Raw genomic sequence first — 20,068 nt, forward strand, 5'->3', positions numbered from 1 at the left:
TCATTGATCAGTTTTCATGATTGAAGTAGAAACGGGAGAGGGAGGGGGGAGAATGAAAGAAGAAGAGGCAGCTGTGCAGCGTAAAGACAGAATAACTCCAGCTTTGTGCCTTTTTCATTGTAGCTGAATTACGGGACAAACTGTTCCTTTTCACCTCAATAAGAAACGCGTAATATTTTCTCTGAATACCAGACGGGACGGTTGGCAACTCTAATAACTTATGAACAAAATAAAGTTCAACATCATTAACTTCATAGCACCCACCCAGCTGTATAGAAACTCCGTCATGCTAGCTAGTACGCAGTACGGAAAAAGTCAGCACAACGAAAATAAACTCCACCTAAACTTGGTTTATATCTGACCCAGATAGACTGCAGGTCATAACTTCTTACCTGAAGTTCAGTTCACACTTGGACCGGCGGCCGCCTCGGGTCTCTTTTCCTTCTGCGTCCTCCACCTGCTGCCTCCACCACTTGCTAATGTTACAGAATCTGTGGAAGCTCCGCGATAGCCACCACACGAAGTAACGAGTAACGACCCTATCTAAATCCTAGTAACGACTAACGCGTTCCTGGTTTTGGCATAATAACTAGTTACCGTGCTCGTTACCACAATAGTAACGTAGTTACTGTAACGCGTTACTTAATAACGCGTTAGTCCCAACACTGGTCATTCTCGACTTTAAAGGAAATAATTAATAACCTGAGAAGCTCAAATTCTCTGCATGACATTATTCCTTCTCGTATCATTAAGGATGCATTAAATACAGTCGGGTCCTTATCTTATTGAACTCATCACTGTTATCTGGCTGTGTTCCGACTGTCTTTAAACATGCAGTCGTGCAACCTGTTACCAAGAAAAGCAGCCTTGATCGTAACACTCTAGCAAATTACAGGCTGGTTTCTAAACTCCCTTACATGTCAAAGATTTTAGAGAAAATTGCACTTCAGCAACTGCAGACCCACTAAGAGAGAAACAGTATAAGTGATCAATTCCAGTCTGGATTTAGACCGCGTCACAGCACCGAAACTGCCCTACTAAGAGTTTTCAATGACCTTGTCCTGGGCGCTCTGCGGTCTTAGTTCTATTGGATTTGACTTCAGCCTTCACGATTGACCAAGATATCCTTTTGGCAAGGTTGGAACAAGTAGTAGGCATTAAAGGAAATGTTCTACCATGGTTTAAATCATATTTCTCTGAGAGGTCGTTCTCTGTCATGATGGGATAATATTCCTCTTCTTCTGCCCTTTTTCGCTGTGGTGTGCCTCAGGGCTCGGTATTGGGTCCTGTGTTGTTTTCTCTGTACATGCTGCCCTTGGGCTCCATTTTTGAAAAACATAATGTCTCTTTTCACTGCTATGCTGATGATATTCAAATCTACCTCCACCTGACTGGGGATGTTTCATCTTCACTACATCCTCTGTTTGATTGTCTGAGGGATGTCAAAGACTGGTTATCACGTAACTTTCTTACTTTAAATGAAAAGAAGACAGAAATTATCGTTTTTGATAGAAATATGCCTCTGGGACAACTGACTGGCACACTCGGGCCTGTTGCTAACCACCTCACTGATGCTGTCAGGAATCTTGGAGTTTTCATGGATAGTTCCTTCAAACTAGATAAACAGGTTTCTACTGTGGTAAAAACCAGCTTTCACCAACTACGCCTAATTTCTAAGGCTAAACCTTATATACCACGCAAAGATCTGGAGAAACTCATTCATGCTTTCATCACTTCAAGACTGGATTATTGTAATTCTCTCTACTTGGGCCTCCAATCTTCTCTTCTTCAGCGATTGCAGCTGGTCCAAAATGTCTCTTGACCGGCACTAGAAAGTCTGATTCTATCACCCCTGTTCTGGCCAACTTACACTGGTTTCCTATTAAATATCGAATTGATTTTAAAATGTTATTATTTACTTGTAAAATCCTAAACAATATGGCACCTGACTACCTAGCTGATCTCTGTATAGCCCTCAGAGAGCACTAAGATCATCGGGCCAACTGCTCTTAGTGCAACCTGGTCTCGGCTGAAGATCAGAGGAGACCGTGCCGTTGCCGTTGCCGTTGCTGCACCCAGGTCATGGAATATTCTTCCTCTTCATATTCGTGCATCAGATCCCATTCAGTCTTTTAAATCACGTCTAAAAATGTATTTGTTTAACCTGGCATTCAAGGCTAATTAGGGTAATTTACATCTGGCTTTGCATTTAGATTATGTAATTATTTTATTTATTTTATTTATATCTGTAATTTATATTTTATATTGTGATTTTTTTTATCTGTATCATGATTTTACTGGAAAGCACTTTGGTGTACTTCGGTCTTTAAAATGTGCTATATAAATAAATTTAGATTTGATTTGATTATGAATAACACACAAATCCCTGGGAAATGATTCAATGATGACTTTTGACATTTGATGGTTGCACATGAGGGACAGAAAATTGTGCATTATTCATTTAATTTTGTTTAATTTCATTTTGCAGGAAAAATCTTATAAATAATATAAATATACTGTAGCAGATATATGGCTAAAAGCTTTATGTCATGTGTAGTCCCTGTGCACAGGTCCCTGCAGTGTACAAATAATAATTAAATTAAACAATTAGTGTTTGTTTGAATTGACATGTGTCATTTTGCATCTGTTTAATAATGTTAAACCATCGTAATGCACTAATGTAGAGCAATGTATTTTTTGTGCAGCCCAGGAGACTTTTAATTTACTTTGTCAGGAGGAAGCACGACAGATATGTAATTTACACTGACAGAATGTCAGATTATTATTTAATATTTCATAAATCTGATGTATTTATTATTTTATATATTATTTATACCTGCAGAGAGACAGACATCCATTCACATATACATCTTACTCTGATATTTATGTCCTTTTTATCTGTTTCAGGGCATCTTTTCTACACAACTGGGACATGGAGGAAAATAGTGTTCAGTGCTCTAAACCTATTTTCACTGCTGCATTTGTAGAATTGTTTTCTACATGCTAGTGCACTAACTTATAAATGATGACGGAATTAAAAACCATGACGACATGCTGGGAGCTCCACGTTAGATTAGTCTAGCTAGCTATCATCACGATAAGATCATTTCACATTAATTAATCTATTTCATGTTTTCTTAATTGATTTATATTTAGTAGATTAATTATTATTTCATAAATTAATCATATAACTGGTTAAGGTTCCAGCTGTTGATGGTGGTCTCCTTCACTCTGCCTGGCTGTGTTTTGTTTACAGCTATTTTTATCTTGTTTATTTAGATTTTCTATTCATTCTGTGCAAAACTGCAAATGTTGGTATCGATTCAATATCAAGTAAATACAGGGCTAATATTACTGATGCCAATACCAATATAAATACTTTACTGGCAGCTTATAAGAGCAGTGTGTCAGGCTTTATAAGATGAATCATCATAAATTTGTGAATTCTAGACACATTTTAATAACCAAATAATCTAAATATTTATATATATTCAACAAAACACACCAGCTTTTCGTGTTTTGGGGAGATTTGTTTCTCTAAAATGCTTTTGGTCATCTTCTGATGTTTAAATGTGCTCTAGACTATAAATTAAACGTGAGAGTCAACACTCCTTATCTGATAAAACCTGATCTAAGAAAGTTTCCCTACCTCAGAGTCTCTTCTGATGCTTTTACTACTTTCTGATCCGCAGTGGTACTTAGTAATGGTCTGCTGGAAAATTGAGGCACAGCCGTATTTATTTAAGTACAACCCTGATGAGGTGATCACGTCAGCCTGGCTGTCATCTGAACGCTGCTTCAGTTGAAGGATCAAAGAAAATGTCTCACATAAAGGAACCAAACTGGCTTAAATCTGATTCCTGATCGAGGTATATGTGCAGAAACTTAAAATAGTTTCTGTTCATTGGGCATATTTTATGGATTATTTCTAGGTTCATGACAGATTTTTGATTTGGTGTCAAACCTTTGAACCCCACTGTAATGTGTTGCTCAAAGGAGAACGTCGGGCTGCTGTTATGTTGGTCTCCATGGTGACATTTTTTAAGTTTGCCTCTCTTTTGCTTTTGCACACAACAGAAACTTTTTGACTTTTTCTCAATTTATAAAGGTGAGTTTCTCCCTCGTTCTCTCCTGGAGAGCACTGCTGCACAGAGACATGAAACATGGGAGTTCAAATCAAAGCTGTGACAGAGGGAGTGTGATACAATCTGAATCAATTTACCCCAAACTGTCAAGTAAAAAACAAAATAATGCTAAATATGGTTGTTATTGTTGTTGTTGTTTGGGGGTTTTGTTTGCTTGTTTTTAAATACGGTCGTCATGATCCCCTGGGATTGGTCAAAGAAATATATTTCAGTTTGTGTTTCTTTGATTCTTCAGTTTTGAGTTCTGGATTCTTGTGTTTTTACTTTGGGTGCCTGTGTTGGTTTTATTATTATTATTGTGACTCGTTTTAGTTTTGCAATATTCTGACCTTTTTATAATCACTGCTGAGTCTTCAGGAGTTTTCATTTCTCTGTTCTAGTTTGAAAGTTTCTTGTTCCTGCTTGGATTTTTATTTCTTCCCCGTCATCAACCTGATTGTATTCATCTATCAGAGTATGAATGTGTGTGAGTGTAGTTAGAAAGCGCTCAGTATAGAGCGCTTTCTAAGGCTCTCTACTGATATAGGGTTAGTGCTTGTGAGACTGGGTGAATGTGGCGTGTTGTATAGAGCAGCGGTCCCCAACCTTTTTTGCGCCACGGACCGGTTTATGCCCGACAATATTTTCACGGACCGGCCTTTACAATACAAATACAACAAAATAAAACTAGTACCGGTACCGAAAAAAAGAAGATTTATTCATAACACACGTGAAAAGACCCAGGAAAACCGAGTTAACGATAAAAACGATAACAAAATAACGCTGAAAACCGATAAAAACCCTGAAAACTATACATTTCACACCTGAGCCTCAACTCTCGCGGCCCGGTACCAAACGACTCATGGACCCGGGGGTTGGGGACCGCTGGTATAGAGTGCTTTGAGTATATAAGAATCAGTCCAAAACATGAGCCTGGGTCCTCCAGACTAAAACAGGTAAAAAGGCTTGTTTTCATCCTGCTGTTAAAAAGTCTGCATTTCTGATGGGACAGAGGTGCATTAATGCCAGTGGCACTGACAGCTTGCACATCTGGAAAGTGCAACACTGAAAGGTATAGTTGGGTCTTAGAGTAAAACATGCTCCCATTCGGATCTTTTTCAGGGAAGACCTTGAATATTTCAGCAGGACAACGCTAAACTGCAGGCAGCAGCTATTATAACAGCATGGCTCTGAACTGGCCTGCCTGTACTCCAGACCTGTGATCATTTGACACATTGTGAAAAGAAAAATACAACAAAGAAGAACCAGGACTGTTGGGCAGCTAGAATCCTCTATCTGAAATTAAGAAAGCACCTTAAACATGTGGTTATCCTAACTGGGATTTCATTAAACTGGTGAAGATGTACAGGAAAGAACCTTAGACAGCAGCCGGGGGAACAAAATCTCCTACATGGCAGACTGAGAAACCGAACGTCCCTGTGCACCTCGGGCAAAAACTCGTTCATCCCAACGACAAAACACCCAAAAGCCACCTCAACAGCTGGGAATCCACTGGGAATGACCGACGTTGAACAGATGTTGAGGTTTACGACACCAGTTATCAGCCATCTACAATGCAGTCTTGAGATCCCTGCCCGGGCGTTTAAACGCCCACTCTCAATAGCTCACACGATGATGGCGATATCTTACACTGGTTTCACACTCACGTGATCAATACTGGGTCAAAAACCTGGGACTCTCTCTGGGTTGTTTTCGAACTGAAGAAGCTTTTTGGAGGAGAGGAAACATCTTCACAAACCAAAAAGAAACCAGCTTGTCTTCTCTTCAAGCTCTCGAGTCTGAATTGTGTTTCGGCTTTGAGGGAATTCCCGGCAGCAGGATCAATAAAGAAATTATAACGCTTGTGCAGCACTTACAACCAATGACGATCATTATGATTATCAAAGTGAGCGTGTGATGGGTCTTCCATTGGCAGGCAGCAGGGATTAGAGGATTATTTCTCTCCCCTGTCTTTGGCCATCTCTCTATCGTTCTCGCTCCCTGGATTAGGTTTTATCTACAAAGTAATCGGGGCTTTTCTCTTGTCTGACAGGACTACAACTCCCACACTTTTACACACACAGACACACACACACAGATACACACAGAGATTACATCGACACTACACAGTCTACTGCGATATTGACTCAGAGACTTAAACCAGGCAGAAAGGGATGCGATAAAGCAGAGAAATCTGGATTTCCACAGGAATTATTTTGTATGAAATCTCTTCTTATCTCCGCACAAACAATATGAAACCACCTGAATGAGATTTCCTTCTCTGACGTTCTTTGCATTTGGTATAAACAAACACTCTGAGCAGTCAGATTTCATTCCAGGAGTGGTGAAAAAATCCGAAATCCAAAGGTAAATATTGTATATATTCAACACCTATTGTAGAGAGCTGTTGTAGTAACAACATACAGCTCAGACAACGAACCGGGGCTGGTACTGAGTGATCTTTTGTTTTTCCTCCTGAAATTTTGAGCTGGCATATAAATTATTAACGGACGCAGGATCATAGCTGTAAAGGACACCAAGGTCCTTTTTTGCATTACTTGAGGGAATTAGTGGGGCAGGGGGCGGGGGGCGGTTTGCATACACAATACACAGTAGATATTACATCTGTTATTTTAAGACAGGATGAAATGTTTTCAGGCTAAAGAAATCTTAAACTTTGGCCATTTATGGAGGATATAGTGCATGGAAACATGAAATGTAATGTATGTTTTTATGTAAGACAAACAGCATTTTGAAACAACTGTATCCAGCAATGAAAACTTTTAAAAAACAATAAAATAAGTTAAAATAAAATAACTTGTGCATTTGGGTAATATCTGGTTAAAAAAGATATTGATATTGCCATATTGAATTTTAATATGTGTCATTTCTGCAACATTTATATATACGGAGCCCCGCAGGGGACATGGGAGAAAAAAAATTAAGACGGACTTTTGCGAGATCTCGCAAAAGTTTTAGCCGCATTCTTCCCATTAGCTCGAAGCTAACGGGAGGTCGAGACCTACTACAGCCGGGAGGAACACCGCTTTCCCGGCACATCGTGCCTCGACCGCCCGGTCGGCTTCGAGCCAGCGTCCGAAGAATGCGGCTGAAACGTTTGCGAGATCTCGCAAAAGTTTTGCGAGATCCCGAGTTTGTTTTGCGAGATCTCGCAAAAGTTTTGCGAGATCCCGAGTTAGTTTTGCGAGATCTCGCAAAACTCCGTCTTAATTTTTTTTTCTCCCATGTCCCCCTGCGGGGCTCCGTATATATATATATATATATATATATATATATATATATATATATATATATATATATATATATATATATATATATATATATATATATATATATATGTGTGTGTGTGTGTGTAATTTATTGTTTAAGAATTATTATTATTATTATTATTTATTTTTGGGGGCACAGTGATGCTTTAGAGGTCTTAAAAACGAAAAAATCATGCATAAAAATGATACACTTGGCATCACTTTGCAGTCCTTTGAAAAGTGGCGTTATATTTAATAATATCTGCGGTGAGGCGGTTGTTTTACATGCAGTCGGACATGCTAAAAGAGAACATCAGCATTACTGTGAAGCTCGTTTCACAGACTGAATACAACGTGAAGGGAGAAGAAGACCTCAGGCTCGGCTTTCTGTGTGCTTTGCTTTTCCAGCTGCGCAGCTACATCAGCCCCAATAAACATGTCAACACTGTGAATGTTGCTTCGGGGAGTCGTTTATTGTTGCCTTTGTGTGCATGTTGTTGTGTCTCCGAACATAAATGTACTCGTGAATTAGAATTACAAGGCTACATTTGACTTGACCTTTACTGCGCATATATCTGTGTTGTTGCTTTGATCTGATTTGCTCTTGTTCACATTTATCGCACTTAATAGGCCTATTCGTCGTTTTGAATATAAAGTGTTGGTAATAATAAATGTGCAGTATCACCAGCAGGTGTCGTGACTTCTCCATGAAGCTGCGCTTTTATTTTGCTCTCAGACTTTTGGCAGCAAATTCAGACCTCACCACCCTTTTCCTACCAGAAGTCTTTAAACACCAACATTAAACTAAGGCGCTTGAGACAGCCAATTTAGAGTTCCCTATGGGCGCAGTGATTTACGAAATGCGTGTAACAGACCCACGACAGGACACGTCCACACATTCGTGCTTTCCAGCATTCTTTATTATTACGGTTGCCGTTTCCACACACTGGCTGCAGCTTCCACACTCCCCCACACACACATTAACAACAATAACTGCAGCAGAACCCAGCACAGACCTTAAGCCGACCGGCGAGGCGTGATTGCGCATGCCGCTCAGGTGCGTCCGCCTCCCCTGCAGCGGCACTGCAGACCACGCCCCTTCACAGTGTGCAAAAAGAGATGGAAATACTGTTGGATGACGCATATTGATGATTATTTAAACCCCAAATTTCACAGTTGGATTTATTACTCCACATGAGAAGCCTTTTCCCTTGTTTGCCGTTCTGTTCTTGTGTAATTTGGCATCTCCAGACTTTCCCAGCCATCCCACTGAATCCTTTTCTGATGATTATTCAGTAAAGAGTGGAGGTCTTTGCTGGATGTTTTCTTAAGGACATGACTTTTAGAAATTGTTCATTTCTTTAGTCCTGCAATGTTGGACAAGGACGCACACTGTGCTGAGATTTTTTGAGTTTTCAGTTAATACCATGTTGGGAATCACCTTACTGGTGCAGAAAAAAATACTATTTTATTTCTATGTCTGTCAAACTGTGTTATGGTTGCCATTTTTTGTAAATGTAGCTAAAAAATAGGAACATGTGATCAGTAGCGGTTTTAGATACGGGCGACACGGGCAGTTGCCCGGGGCGGCATCGTGGTGGGGGGCGGCATCACGGGCATCGGCGAAAAATAAATAAATGCTCGTACTCATGCTGCCCCGACGTCAGCCAGCGCATATTGGGAATGGCACAGGCACCGATCGGTTTTCTATCGCCCATTTGCTGGGAGTAAGGGCGCCCTTCGTTTGCGAGGTGCGCCTGCTGCTTGCGGCGCAGAGACCAGAGGGCGGGGCGGCGGGGGATTCTCTGACCGGCTGGAGCAGCGTCTAATAACCAACTCGCAATAAAACAAAATAAAAACAAACCAACAAACACGAAAACACCAGACATCCTGATACAGACTTATAATTTGAACCGATGTTTTTTCCAAATTCTATACACGAAAAGTGAGCGCGAGAGCCCTCGGTGCGCCTGCTCGCTGCTGAAGTCAAAGTAAACTTTATTGTCATCTCCGCCACATACAGTCCAGTTTATAGAGAGACGAGACGACGAGGCTCCAGTTACAGCAGTGCAAGTAAACAAACAATAAATATAAGAAGAGTAAGAAAATAAATATACACTTTAGGACCAGGGGTAAAGGGATCAATAACAATTTAAAATTTAAAGTTTACAGTTTGATGATTTAAAGTCTCACACACAACCCGTCGAAAGGGGAGGGGGCCGGCTGCTTCCAAATAGAGCACATTTCATTTATAATGTTGTAAATCCAAGCCCATTATGTATTCATGATTTGAATCCAGGGTTGTGTGAAATCTCAGAAATAAACCTTAGACAAAGTGATTCTGTGAACTAAGGTGTAGGTCTGTTAGGTTATGTTATGCTGATCCTCGGGTTGGGGGATTTGTGTTCATACTGGAGTGCAACATTAAAACCAATGGAAGATGGACAAGAAAAGTTCAAAGACATCAGGTCCTCAGTTTAGAAAAAAGAGAAAAGAAGAGGAGGAGAAACGAGCAAAAGATACAGGTAAGCAGATGTGTGATTGGATAATGGCAGGTCATCCTGAACCAATCAGAATCAGAATACTTTATTAATCCCTAAGGAAATGATGTGGGTTACAGTTGCTCCAAGAAGAAATGGTAAAAGTAGTAACAGTAACAGACTAAACTCCAAACAATACATTATGTTACAGATTTTAATATTAATTAGTCATTGTCAATTGTTGATTTGTCCTGTTCTCATTGTATGACGAATTATGATGGCTGTTTGGTAGCTGTTTGCATACTATGCATACGCTCTCTCTCTTCGTGTGTGTGTACAACAGTTTTATGTTAATGTACAATCCTTAATATGTTTTGTGTGTGTGTTTGTGTGTGTGTGTGGGGGGGGGGGGGGGGGGGGCGCCAGAGGGAGTGTTCGCCCAGGGCGCCAAACAGGCTAGGACCGCCACTGCATGTGATGTGTTTTGTGGCAAGCTGCTAATAGCAAAATTGCTTCTTTACAAAGTGGTCTTTTCTGTGTAAACACAACACCAGGTCATCACCAGTTAGATGCTTTTTTTTTGTTTTAGATCAGTTTTTTTTAAACAAATTACAAGACAGTGCTGCTGTTTGGAAACAAAATATACAGAAATATATGGTGGATCAAGACTTTTGCACAGAACTGTTCAAATGACCATGTTGTTAAAATTTTAAGTCTCTGATTTTACATTTAAAATGTTATGTTTTCTAAGTGTTGATGCAGAAATGAATATAGTGACACAAAGGCAAACTACATTTTTAGTGTCTGAGCTGTTTTGAATTTTAGCGCTGAGGCAACAAGCAGTTTGGTGAGTTAAAGCACGAAACAGACAAATGCTTAAACACCAGAACTGAAGCTCATAATCAGGAACTGGAAAGTGGAAAGAACCCTTCAAAAGGAATATCAGAAATGGGGGAAATAACTTGCAGAGCTGAAAACAAAGAGTATTAAAGGGCCATGACTTAAATGTATTATTTATGAGAAATTTATTTCCCATAGCTGCAGATCCTGGGAAAAGATGAAAAAATGTTTTTTGTTTTTAGTTTAATGTTAAATTTACTCCCCCTGTCTCATTTCGTCTGCTCTCTCCAGCTGACCTGTGCATATATTGTCTCTGTTTACCTCTGTTGATTGTTGGTCCTCATAACTGTGTGAACACCGAGCTCTGTAGTTGCCATTTCCAGTGTCCAAAAATAAAAGTCATTATCCTTATCAGAGGCTGGTAACTCCTTTAGCTGGAGATGAGGTTGTGGAGATTACTTTGTGTTTACTTTTCGCTGATTATCTGATTGTCATATCCCAGAACGCCACTGCAGCAAGAGCCAGAGCGCTCTGTTCCAAGTTCATTATATAATCTCCAATATTATATCCATTCATTTTCTTCTGCTTATTCAATTCAGGGCCGCCAGGAGGCTGGAGCCTATCCCAGCTGTCGTCGTGTGAGAGGCGGGGTGCATCCAGGACGGGCTGCCAGTCTGACGTCACAGCAACATGATATTTACATCATAATCTGTATCTGCATGCTGCTCGTATGGTTGGCTTTCTGGTTCAAGAGATGATGGAAGAGCAGGAAAAAGCTGGCTTCTTCTCTCCACCATCAAGTTTTCTTAAGTTTTTACGCTTTATAATGGCACAAATGTACCTGAATAACAAAATCATTTTCAGCTGATCCAAAATGCTGCAGCAAGAGTTCTGACAGGGACTAGAAAGAGAGCAGATTTCTCCTGTTTTGGCTTCCCTTCATTGGCTTCCTGTTAAATCCAGAATTGAATTCAAAATCCTGCTCCTCACATACAAGGTCTTAAATAATCAGGCCCCATCTTATCTTAATGACCTTGTAGTACCATATCACCCTATTAGAGCACTTCGCTCTCGCTCTGCAGGCCTACTTGTTGTTCCTAGAGTATTTAAAAGTAGAATGGGAGGCAGAGCCTTCAGTTTTCAGGCCCCTCTTCTGTGGAACCAGCTTCCAGTTTGGATTCAGGAGACAGACACTATCTCTACTTTTAAGATTAGGCTTCAAACTTTCCTTTTTGCTAAAGCATATAGTTAGGGCTGGACCAGGTGACCCTGAATCCTCCCTTAGTTATGCTGCAATAGATGTAGGCTGCCGGGGGATTCCCATGATGCATTGAGTTTTTCCTTTCCAGTCACCTTTCTCACTCACGATGTATTAATAGACCTCTCTGCATTGAATCGTATCTGTTATTAACCTCTGTCTCTCTTCCACAGCATGTCTTTATCCTGTCTTCCTTCTCTCACCCCAACCAATCACAGCAGATGGCCCCGCCCCTCCCTGAGCCTGGTTCTGCCGGAGGTTTCTTCCTGTTAAAAGGGAGTTTTTCCTTCCCACTGTCGCCAAAGTGCTGCTCACGGGGGGTCATATGATTGTTGGGTTTTTCTCTGTATCTATGAAGCGCCTTGAGGCAACTTTTGTTGTGATTTGGCGCTATATAAATAAAATTGAATTGAATTGAATCCTCAGCTAACAATAAATGTCATTATTTTTAACTGAAGACAAGTCTTCGGTTTTATGTGCATTTCTTCTAATTGTAATAAATTTAATGTTTCTATTCTGCTCATAACCAATTAATGCACAAGCCCTGTGCTGCAGAAAACTGTTTATTAGTTCTTCAGGAGATTCATATTTCATACACATAAAGCACATTTACTTTCCTCCATGTAAAAAATGATCAAACATTCATCCTGTCGCAGGCAAAGTGTTGTATCAAAAACATTAGCCAGCACTTACACATACACAAGTTTAATTACTGTATATGTTATAATCCAGCAGATACACACATGCACACTGACAGACTCAAACTGTTAAAAATGCATTGTTTTGATTGGTTCATCTAGTCTAAATACGGATCTTCGACACGTCGTTTGGGTGGAAACGCTGACAATCACACGCTCGTCACCACGGCTGAACTTGCTTATCAGACACAAATTTTCCGTGAGGCTCTGTGGCTCCGGGTGGCAGCAGGGCCAGGTACACTGGAGTGACAGCGCCCTCCTCTGGTGACTTGGGGGCTTTATCGCCAGCCATGTCGGTGCGCACCCATCCTGGACAGCAGGCGTTCAGCAAGATCTGTTAAAAGAATAAAAAACACAGAAAATAAAAAGGAAACAAAGCAGAAACTAGGAGATAATGTTGTTGGCAACGTTAACGATTTTAAATATTAGTTACTCCATCATTTGGTCTCTGCTTGGAAACTTGACGAGCAAGAATCATGGACAGGGCCTGAAAACACACACATTCATAATCATAATCAAAGAAGTACGCCGATTAAGATTTAGAGCAGGTTCTTCATGTGAATATGAACTTCATTTTCACATCAGCCGTACCGTCACCCCGACTTTAGATGTTCCATATGCTGAATCGGGCCAGCCGCCTTCTTTGTGTTTGCCTTTCTTGGCTTCGCTGACAAACCGCTGCATCAGTCCCACCAGCTCGTCCTCTGTGAGGTCCTGACTGCGGAAACGCTGCTGCAGCTCCGAGCTGCACTTGTTCAACGTAAGTGCACTAACAAAGCTGGAAACATTCACCACACGACCTGAAACGCACACACAGGGTAACAAACCTCTTCATGTGCATCTCTCACAGCACGTCAAGCAAACTCATCATCTTCCAGGAAAGATTACACGCGAGTTGGCTGTAGTGTGTCTGCATGTTTAATTGTTGTCGTGCTTTGTGTTCCGCAAATTGTGATCACACATCCTGAGGGCAAACAAAAAATATCGCTTTCCAATTATAGATCAAATGTTCAAGATGTGCCAACAGAGAACATTTTCGAACATCCACAGTCATTAATAGTCTGAATCGAAGCCAAACTTGCTCCTCTAATCAAACGCTGACCAAAGCTGTTTATTCAAGCAGCGGCGACGGGCGCGACCGGCAGATTGGATCCAGCCTCGTGTTCGTACCTCCAGCTTTAACGATCGGCAGGAAGTGAGTCAACATGTCTCTGGTGGCAAAGAAGTTTGTGTTGAGGGTCACCTCGGCCTGGACATCAAATGGAGTTGTGTCTGCCGCTGAAAAAAACAAAACAAAGTTCACATGTTGTCACCTCCTTATTCATAACAGCCTTAATCATTTATAGATTTTTTATTTAATTAAAAAGAGGATTTTTAATCAAATAGTATTTGATTAAAAATCCTCTTTTTGTTCAGAGCTACAGGATAATTTTCAGAATGTTTACGTTATCTGACTCTTCTTCATCACGGTGGATGTTAGGGGCGAATATCTGATGGTTTTCAGGAAGACTACAACACATTAATTCACTTACATATGCACCATAGCATTTCTTATATTATTGTGTAGCTGTATTCACACATACACAGCAACCCTGAACTTTTAAAGACATGCATGATGGAAGTACATGTGACAATGAAAGTGCAGCCCCGAGGGCTAAAACCTGAAGCTAATGCGGAGGTGTAAAAACCTGCATCTCTGATGGTTTCTTCTAAAAGCAAGTGAGTCCCCACAGACTCCCTCGTTAAAATGCTCAACCTATTTTCCCTTCAGCCCAGCTGGGGGAATATGTGGCGCAGCTACTTTAAGTGACAGATCTGCTAGCTTCAACTTGGCTTCACCTCAGCTAACTGGACTCCCTGAAGTGGGCCCCTTGAATATGTTTGTGGTGTTGGTGCCCTTTAGATCGGACCCATACAGGCTACAGTCACCGCCTGCTAACTAAGCTTGCTAACTTTAGCTGCTAACTTAAAACGTCACTCTTTGCTCCGTATACGGTGAGTGTGCTGAGCTACAAGCACAGCCAAACGGCTTTCTGATCATTTATGCAACGAAAAGGCCTAAAAGTGGGGGAAAGGAAACGTAGCACAGGAGGACAAATGGTTCTTGTTTATGGATACTTTAATATTTTTCAAATATTGACAAAGAATCAATTGAATAATAAATAGTTTTAACTTTTCAGGTCTCTAGTACAAAATCTGTGTGTGTCCATTTAACTTTACAGCCGCCGAGCGACCGTCCTGCCTCCTGTGCCCACTTTGATTAGGATCCTTTCCAAAACGGACAAAAGGACAAGTTTGGTTAATCTTGACTGCTGAAGTGTAAAATGCTTTAAATTCTAGATAAAGATTGATGCTGCTGGAGCATCAATCTCAGCAATATTTTTCCAGTGTGTCTAAACAGAAGCCACAGCAGTATTAACATCCTGGCTTTCGATAGTGGGCAGGGTTGCATGCTTGAAGACCCCAGGGCCACAGCTCTACATAGCATACCAGGTTAGCATACCTTCTCTCACCCCAACCAATCACAGCAGATGGCCCCGCCCCTCCCTGAGCCTGGTTCTGCCGGAGGTTTCTTCCTGTTAAAAGGGAGTTTTTCCTTCCCACTGTCGCCAAAGTGCTGCTCATAGGGGGTCATATGATTGTTGGGTTTTTCTCTGTATCTATGAAGCGCCTTGAGGCGACTTTTGTTGTGATTTGGCGCTATATAAATAAAATTGAATTGAATTGAGTTAGTCAAAGACAAGGAGCTAGACAAATGGTTGTGCAAGAGGCCAACAACCTCCTCACATAAACAACCTTCTGTTATAGAAACTGGGAAGAAAAAAAAATCATCACACAACCTACTTTCTTATTCTAGATCGGTCGCAGCAAGTTGCAGCTTTATGTTTCACATGGGATAAAAAGAAATAGTGGTGGTGTCAGTAGTACTAGACGTTGTAATTGAACTTCCTGTGTATGAGGCTGTAGTGCACAATACAGTTAAAATCAATGTTTATATCTAATTCTACCTTTGAATGCTATCCCAGCATTATTGATGAGAATGTCCACGCCGCCGTACTTCCCTTTAAAGTAGGCAGCAGCAGTTTTAATGTTGTTCAAGTCATTGATGTCTAGCTGGTGAAACATGGCCTTCAGCCCCTCAGAGGTTAGAGCCTTCACTGCGTCCTCACCACGCCCGCTGCAACACACACACAAAGCGTTACTGTCTGCCTCGGGAAACCATGCTGGTTTATTTTTTCTCACTCAGCTTCCTAGTGTGGACAACAGCATGTGTGTGTGTGTGCTCTTTGTTCTTCTTGCTGTCTTAAAATAACTGCAATATGTAATCAAATCTGTTCCTAGATGCAATTACTTTACAAACTAGCGTAAAACATCTAAACTCATATACATCAAAAACAAATACCAACATGTGACCAGCAGGTGTCGCCAATCTGCACTGAATTCAAAACTTAAACAGAAGGAGTCACTGTTCATCTTAATACCTACAATTGTTTTGTAATTTAGAGATAAATATTTGTTTTTAATTCGTTTTTTCTGCAGATTTAAATTAATAATGATGTAACTTTATGTTTTCAAGGGGTAGAGGTTTTTTCATTGCCTTTTTTTAGGATTTTTAAGTGTTTGAAAAGGTTAGAGGCAAACATCAAATACATGGAAATAAACCAAAAATATCCTTACAGCAATAAAGTAAAACAGAAATGATTTTGCAGTACAATCAGGTGCAAACATGAGTCTGTGTTAGCGCTGTGGTGCTTACACATCTCTAGCAGTGAGGTAAACGTCTCCTTCAAACTGCTTGCAGAGAGCTCGGACGATGGCCAGGCCGATGCCCTTGTTACTACCTGTTACCACAGCAACCCTGGTTGACATGTCTGTTCACAAAGAGAGCGACATGTGAAGTAACAGCTTAAACACACAAACTATTAAACTCATCAATAGCAGACAAATAAACTCTATGAAAGGCCAGGGACGTCCACTCCTTCCAAATAACTGCTGAGTCACCTCCGCTAACACTAGGTAGAGCTAATGCAATAAACGTACTCTTAAAGGATTAGCTAAGCTGCTTATAGAAACACATTTTTATTCCAGTTTAATAATACATATAAGTGTGGTTTACAGCTGTAAAACCAGCCCAACAGCAACAGTTTCCAAACTAAAGCAATCATTTAAAGAGTCACTGTAATGACTGTTACGACCTACAGGTGTGACACAAACTTCTAGCTAAATAAATTCCAATAATCCTGCATAAATATCATTCTAACAGGTTTTTAAGCAACCACACTCAGGCTGTCAGTACTTAAAGTGTTTGACGTTAGCTTTCAGAGATGACCTGCAGGATCTAGTTATATAAAGCTGGCTAACTCATAGGGGTGGGCGATATAAACGATATTACGATAGGAACGATATAAATTTGGCCAACGATAGAGATTTTGACTATACTTGCTCTATAGCGCATGTTGATTGACGTTGTCATCAAGCTGCGCATGTTTTGGTCGAAAGCATCGCAGCGGCTAAAACCATTATCATCTGCAAATTATGCCGGGCGACAGTCATAGCAAAGAGATGAAGCACTTTTGAAATATGGGGAAAGCCAAAAACTGCGCTTCCTCCACTTCCGTAACATAGATTCATTAATGTTGAATTCTCTCGCAGCTGTTCTATTCCCATGATGTTGCAGTATATTAATAACTAACCTCGTATTGTGGATGAATGATCTCAGTTGTTCTCCTGACTGAAGTTTGGTCCGTGTATAGCATCCTGCTATGCAATTGCATTTGTCCCTGACCACCAGAATCCCTCACGTTAACTTTTATCGAGTGGAAAAAAGTTGGCGTTCATCCTCCAGCTTCACTGTGCTAATGTTATGCTAACATAGCTGTGTCGCTAGCAATCACGTAGCACAACATTATATACCAGGTAGTCCAACTTCAGTAACCCTGCAAACGCCACTGCTGTTTAGTTTTCTGTCTTCATTTATGTTGAAGTGGTAGCAGAGCTGTACGTTTTAATTAGTTTCAGAAATCTCTCTGTCAGAACATGGTATGAAATGTTTAGGTGTAAACTAGCGAGCTAACTTCTAACTCCGTTAAATTTAATAAATTCTGTTTTCATGGACGCATGGATGTAAAACTTAATTGTTACACCTGGTAAAGCAGCAACGCTGATGATTTAATTAAAGATGAAAGAATTTAGACAGTTTTTAACTCTTAGTGTTCGTTTGACTTTGGGACCTGAATGAGACGGAGTTTTGGACCCAGATTACTCCGCGAAGCTCTTGCTCTGACAATCCATCAAGCAGTGCGGCTTACCCAAGTTGTACTAAAACATTTTTTAACAGATTTCTGCAGCCAAAATCAGTTCGAGGTCAGTAAGCACAACCAGAATTCATGCATAAGGCACACTCTCGATTTTTGAGAAAATTAAAGAATTTTAAGTGTGCCTTATAGTGTGGAAAATACGTTATACAGAAGAAAAGAATATATCGTGATATATATCGTTACCGCACGTGCTTCAAATTATATCGCGATATGAATTTTAGGCCATATCGCCCAGCCCTACTAACTCATACAAACATTAGTAGAAGGCCACACTATGGACAAATTTGTAGTCTGAAAGCTCCAAACACATCTGGGCCACTTCTGACACTCACAGTCACACAGACGCCTGGACACAAGTGTTTGGTGTGTCAAGTTCTTTATTTCTTCAATACTAAAACATAACACAGAGGACTGTGTACATGTGTGTACACTGAACAGTTCTGGACCGGAAATGAATAATACAAATCAATACAGCTTCGATAAAACCTTTGAAGTATGTGATATTCAGAGGAAAATTAACCAGCCAGAGATTTGTCATATTTCATATAAGATCCATATTCTTCATACTTTGTTTAATGCACCTGTCCTCATAGACACACCTTCCTGTTTCTGTCTCTCTCTGTCTTCCTCAATGCAGGAATTCCAGCAACACTTAAGGGAAGATGAACAACTTTAATAATTGACCAACTTCATCAGGGTCATGACCCTAGGAGATAATAGATAATTTGATAATAAAGTCCAGCCTATGTCTACGCCTGCAAATGTAGATAAAACATTTGCATTTCTTTTTAGGGTTTTTCCATGTTGTTCTGTCTTTTTCCTGTTTTAGGACATAGTTTCCCTTTTTCTTTTTATGTTACTAAAAACATTTACATTATTCATCCTGTTATTAGTACTTTCTCAAATCCGGAGAGACAGAGCATCTCAGACTGAAATGCATAACACCAGATGATCTATCACGCACGCAGACACACACAGTCATGCATCCATGACTGATCTAACCCATTCTGGGGTTTTGACGTTCTTACAAAAAAGAAAGGTTTTCTTTCTGCATTTCGTCACTGTGTAAATACACTTGGTACAACATTAGGGGGCTTCTAGACGGACCACACACACATAGACACGAACGCACAATGATTATGTTTCAACAAAGTGGAAGCAAATTGCCATTAAAACCTAAAAGACCTCTCATGTATTTTAATTTATTGCTCAGGCCACCTCACCTCTTTCATTCTAACACCACCCGACGGTCTGACATTAGAGCCACTCTGTCCTGCTATAACAACGGATTTTAACCGCGCACGTTCTGCAAAATAACGACTTTTGTAACGTGATGAACTAACGTGGTGTGATATTAAAACAGGAAAAGTTTGTTGCCTAATTATCAAAACGACAAACTTTTAAATGGGGACTGGTTCTTCGCCCACACGGGAAAAAAACGCAGTTATATTAATCAGGCTGCAGACGTTTCTTACCTGCGGCTGAAGCTGTCGTCCTGACTGAAGATTACCACAGGAGTGAAGCGCTCGCAGAGGGACAAAGGAGGAGGGAGCACTGCGCAGTGATACCGCGCCTACACGGAAGACCCAGGTCCCAGAGCCAGGTTCATTTTAATGCAAGATCAAGTTTTATCAGGTTAAAATAAAAAAAAAAAATCAAGAAATCAGAGTTTGAGTAATTCCTCTAAAGGTGAAGGTCTTATGAAGTCCTTTGATTTGGAATTATATTTGAAAAAAAAATCTATTTTCCTCCTCCATCTCTGAAATGTTTTGCATGGACAGTTAAGTAAACAAAACCAGTTCTTTTACTGATTCAGTTATTTCTGCTTTCACTGACACGTGTTAGCAGTGCAAACTCAACTAATTGACATTGTCTGTCCTTTAAACAAGACGCTTTAGATGGGGTAGCAATGAGGCTTTGAGGCAGCTGGTGGTGGGGGGGGGGGTCTGATTATTTTTAATTAACAGTAATTTCGCAAGTTTATTAAATGTTTTGAATGGTTCCTGCTTTACTGAATGGATGTTCTCTTAAGATTCAGCAGTTTGTGTTTTGTGATCTTCAACCAGTACCAACCAGGGGCA

At 40.4% G+C, this 20,068-nt stretch overlaps 1 protein-coding gene and 1 long non-coding RNA gene across 2 annotated transcripts; one reads left to right on the forward strand and one right to left on the reverse strand.

Annotated features, from left to right (window-relative positions):
* Positions 1-664: 664 nt before the first annotated feature.
* LOC146505808 (uncharacterized) lies at positions 665-2,528 on the forward strand. Its single transcript, XR_014877658.1, has 2 exons — positions 665-1,261; positions 1,494-2,528. It is a non-coding gene; the product is annotated as an uncharacterized LOC146505808 (long non-coding RNA).
* Positions 2,529-12,521: 9,993 nt separating this feature from the next.
* On the reverse strand, positions 12,522-19,607 carry LOC146505809 (carbonyl reductase [NADPH] 1-like). Its single transcript, XM_085182431.1, has 7 exons — positions 19,463-19,607; positions 16,427-16,541; positions 15,678-15,847; positions 13,840-13,947; positions 13,261-13,469; positions 13,103-13,156; positions 12,522-13,003 (listed from the first exon to the last, which is right to left on the reverse strand). The coding sequence occupies exons 2-7, from the start codon at positions 16,537-16,539 to the stop codon at positions 12,830-12,832; spliced, it is 828 nt and encodes a 275-aa protein (XP_085038557.1). The 5' UTR covers positions 16,540-16,541; positions 19,463-19,607; the 3' UTR covers positions 12,522-12,829.
* Between the last annotated feature and the right edge of the window lie 461 nt (positions 19,608-20,068).

This window comes from Neolamprologus multifasciatus, chromosome 13 (assembly GCF_963576455.1).
Source record: "Neolamprologus multifasciatus chromosome 13, fNeoMul1.2, whole genome shotgun sequence".
Lineage (NCBI taxonomy): Eukaryota > Metazoa > Chordata > Actinopteri > Cichliformes > Cichlidae > Neolamprologus > Neolamprologus multifasciatus.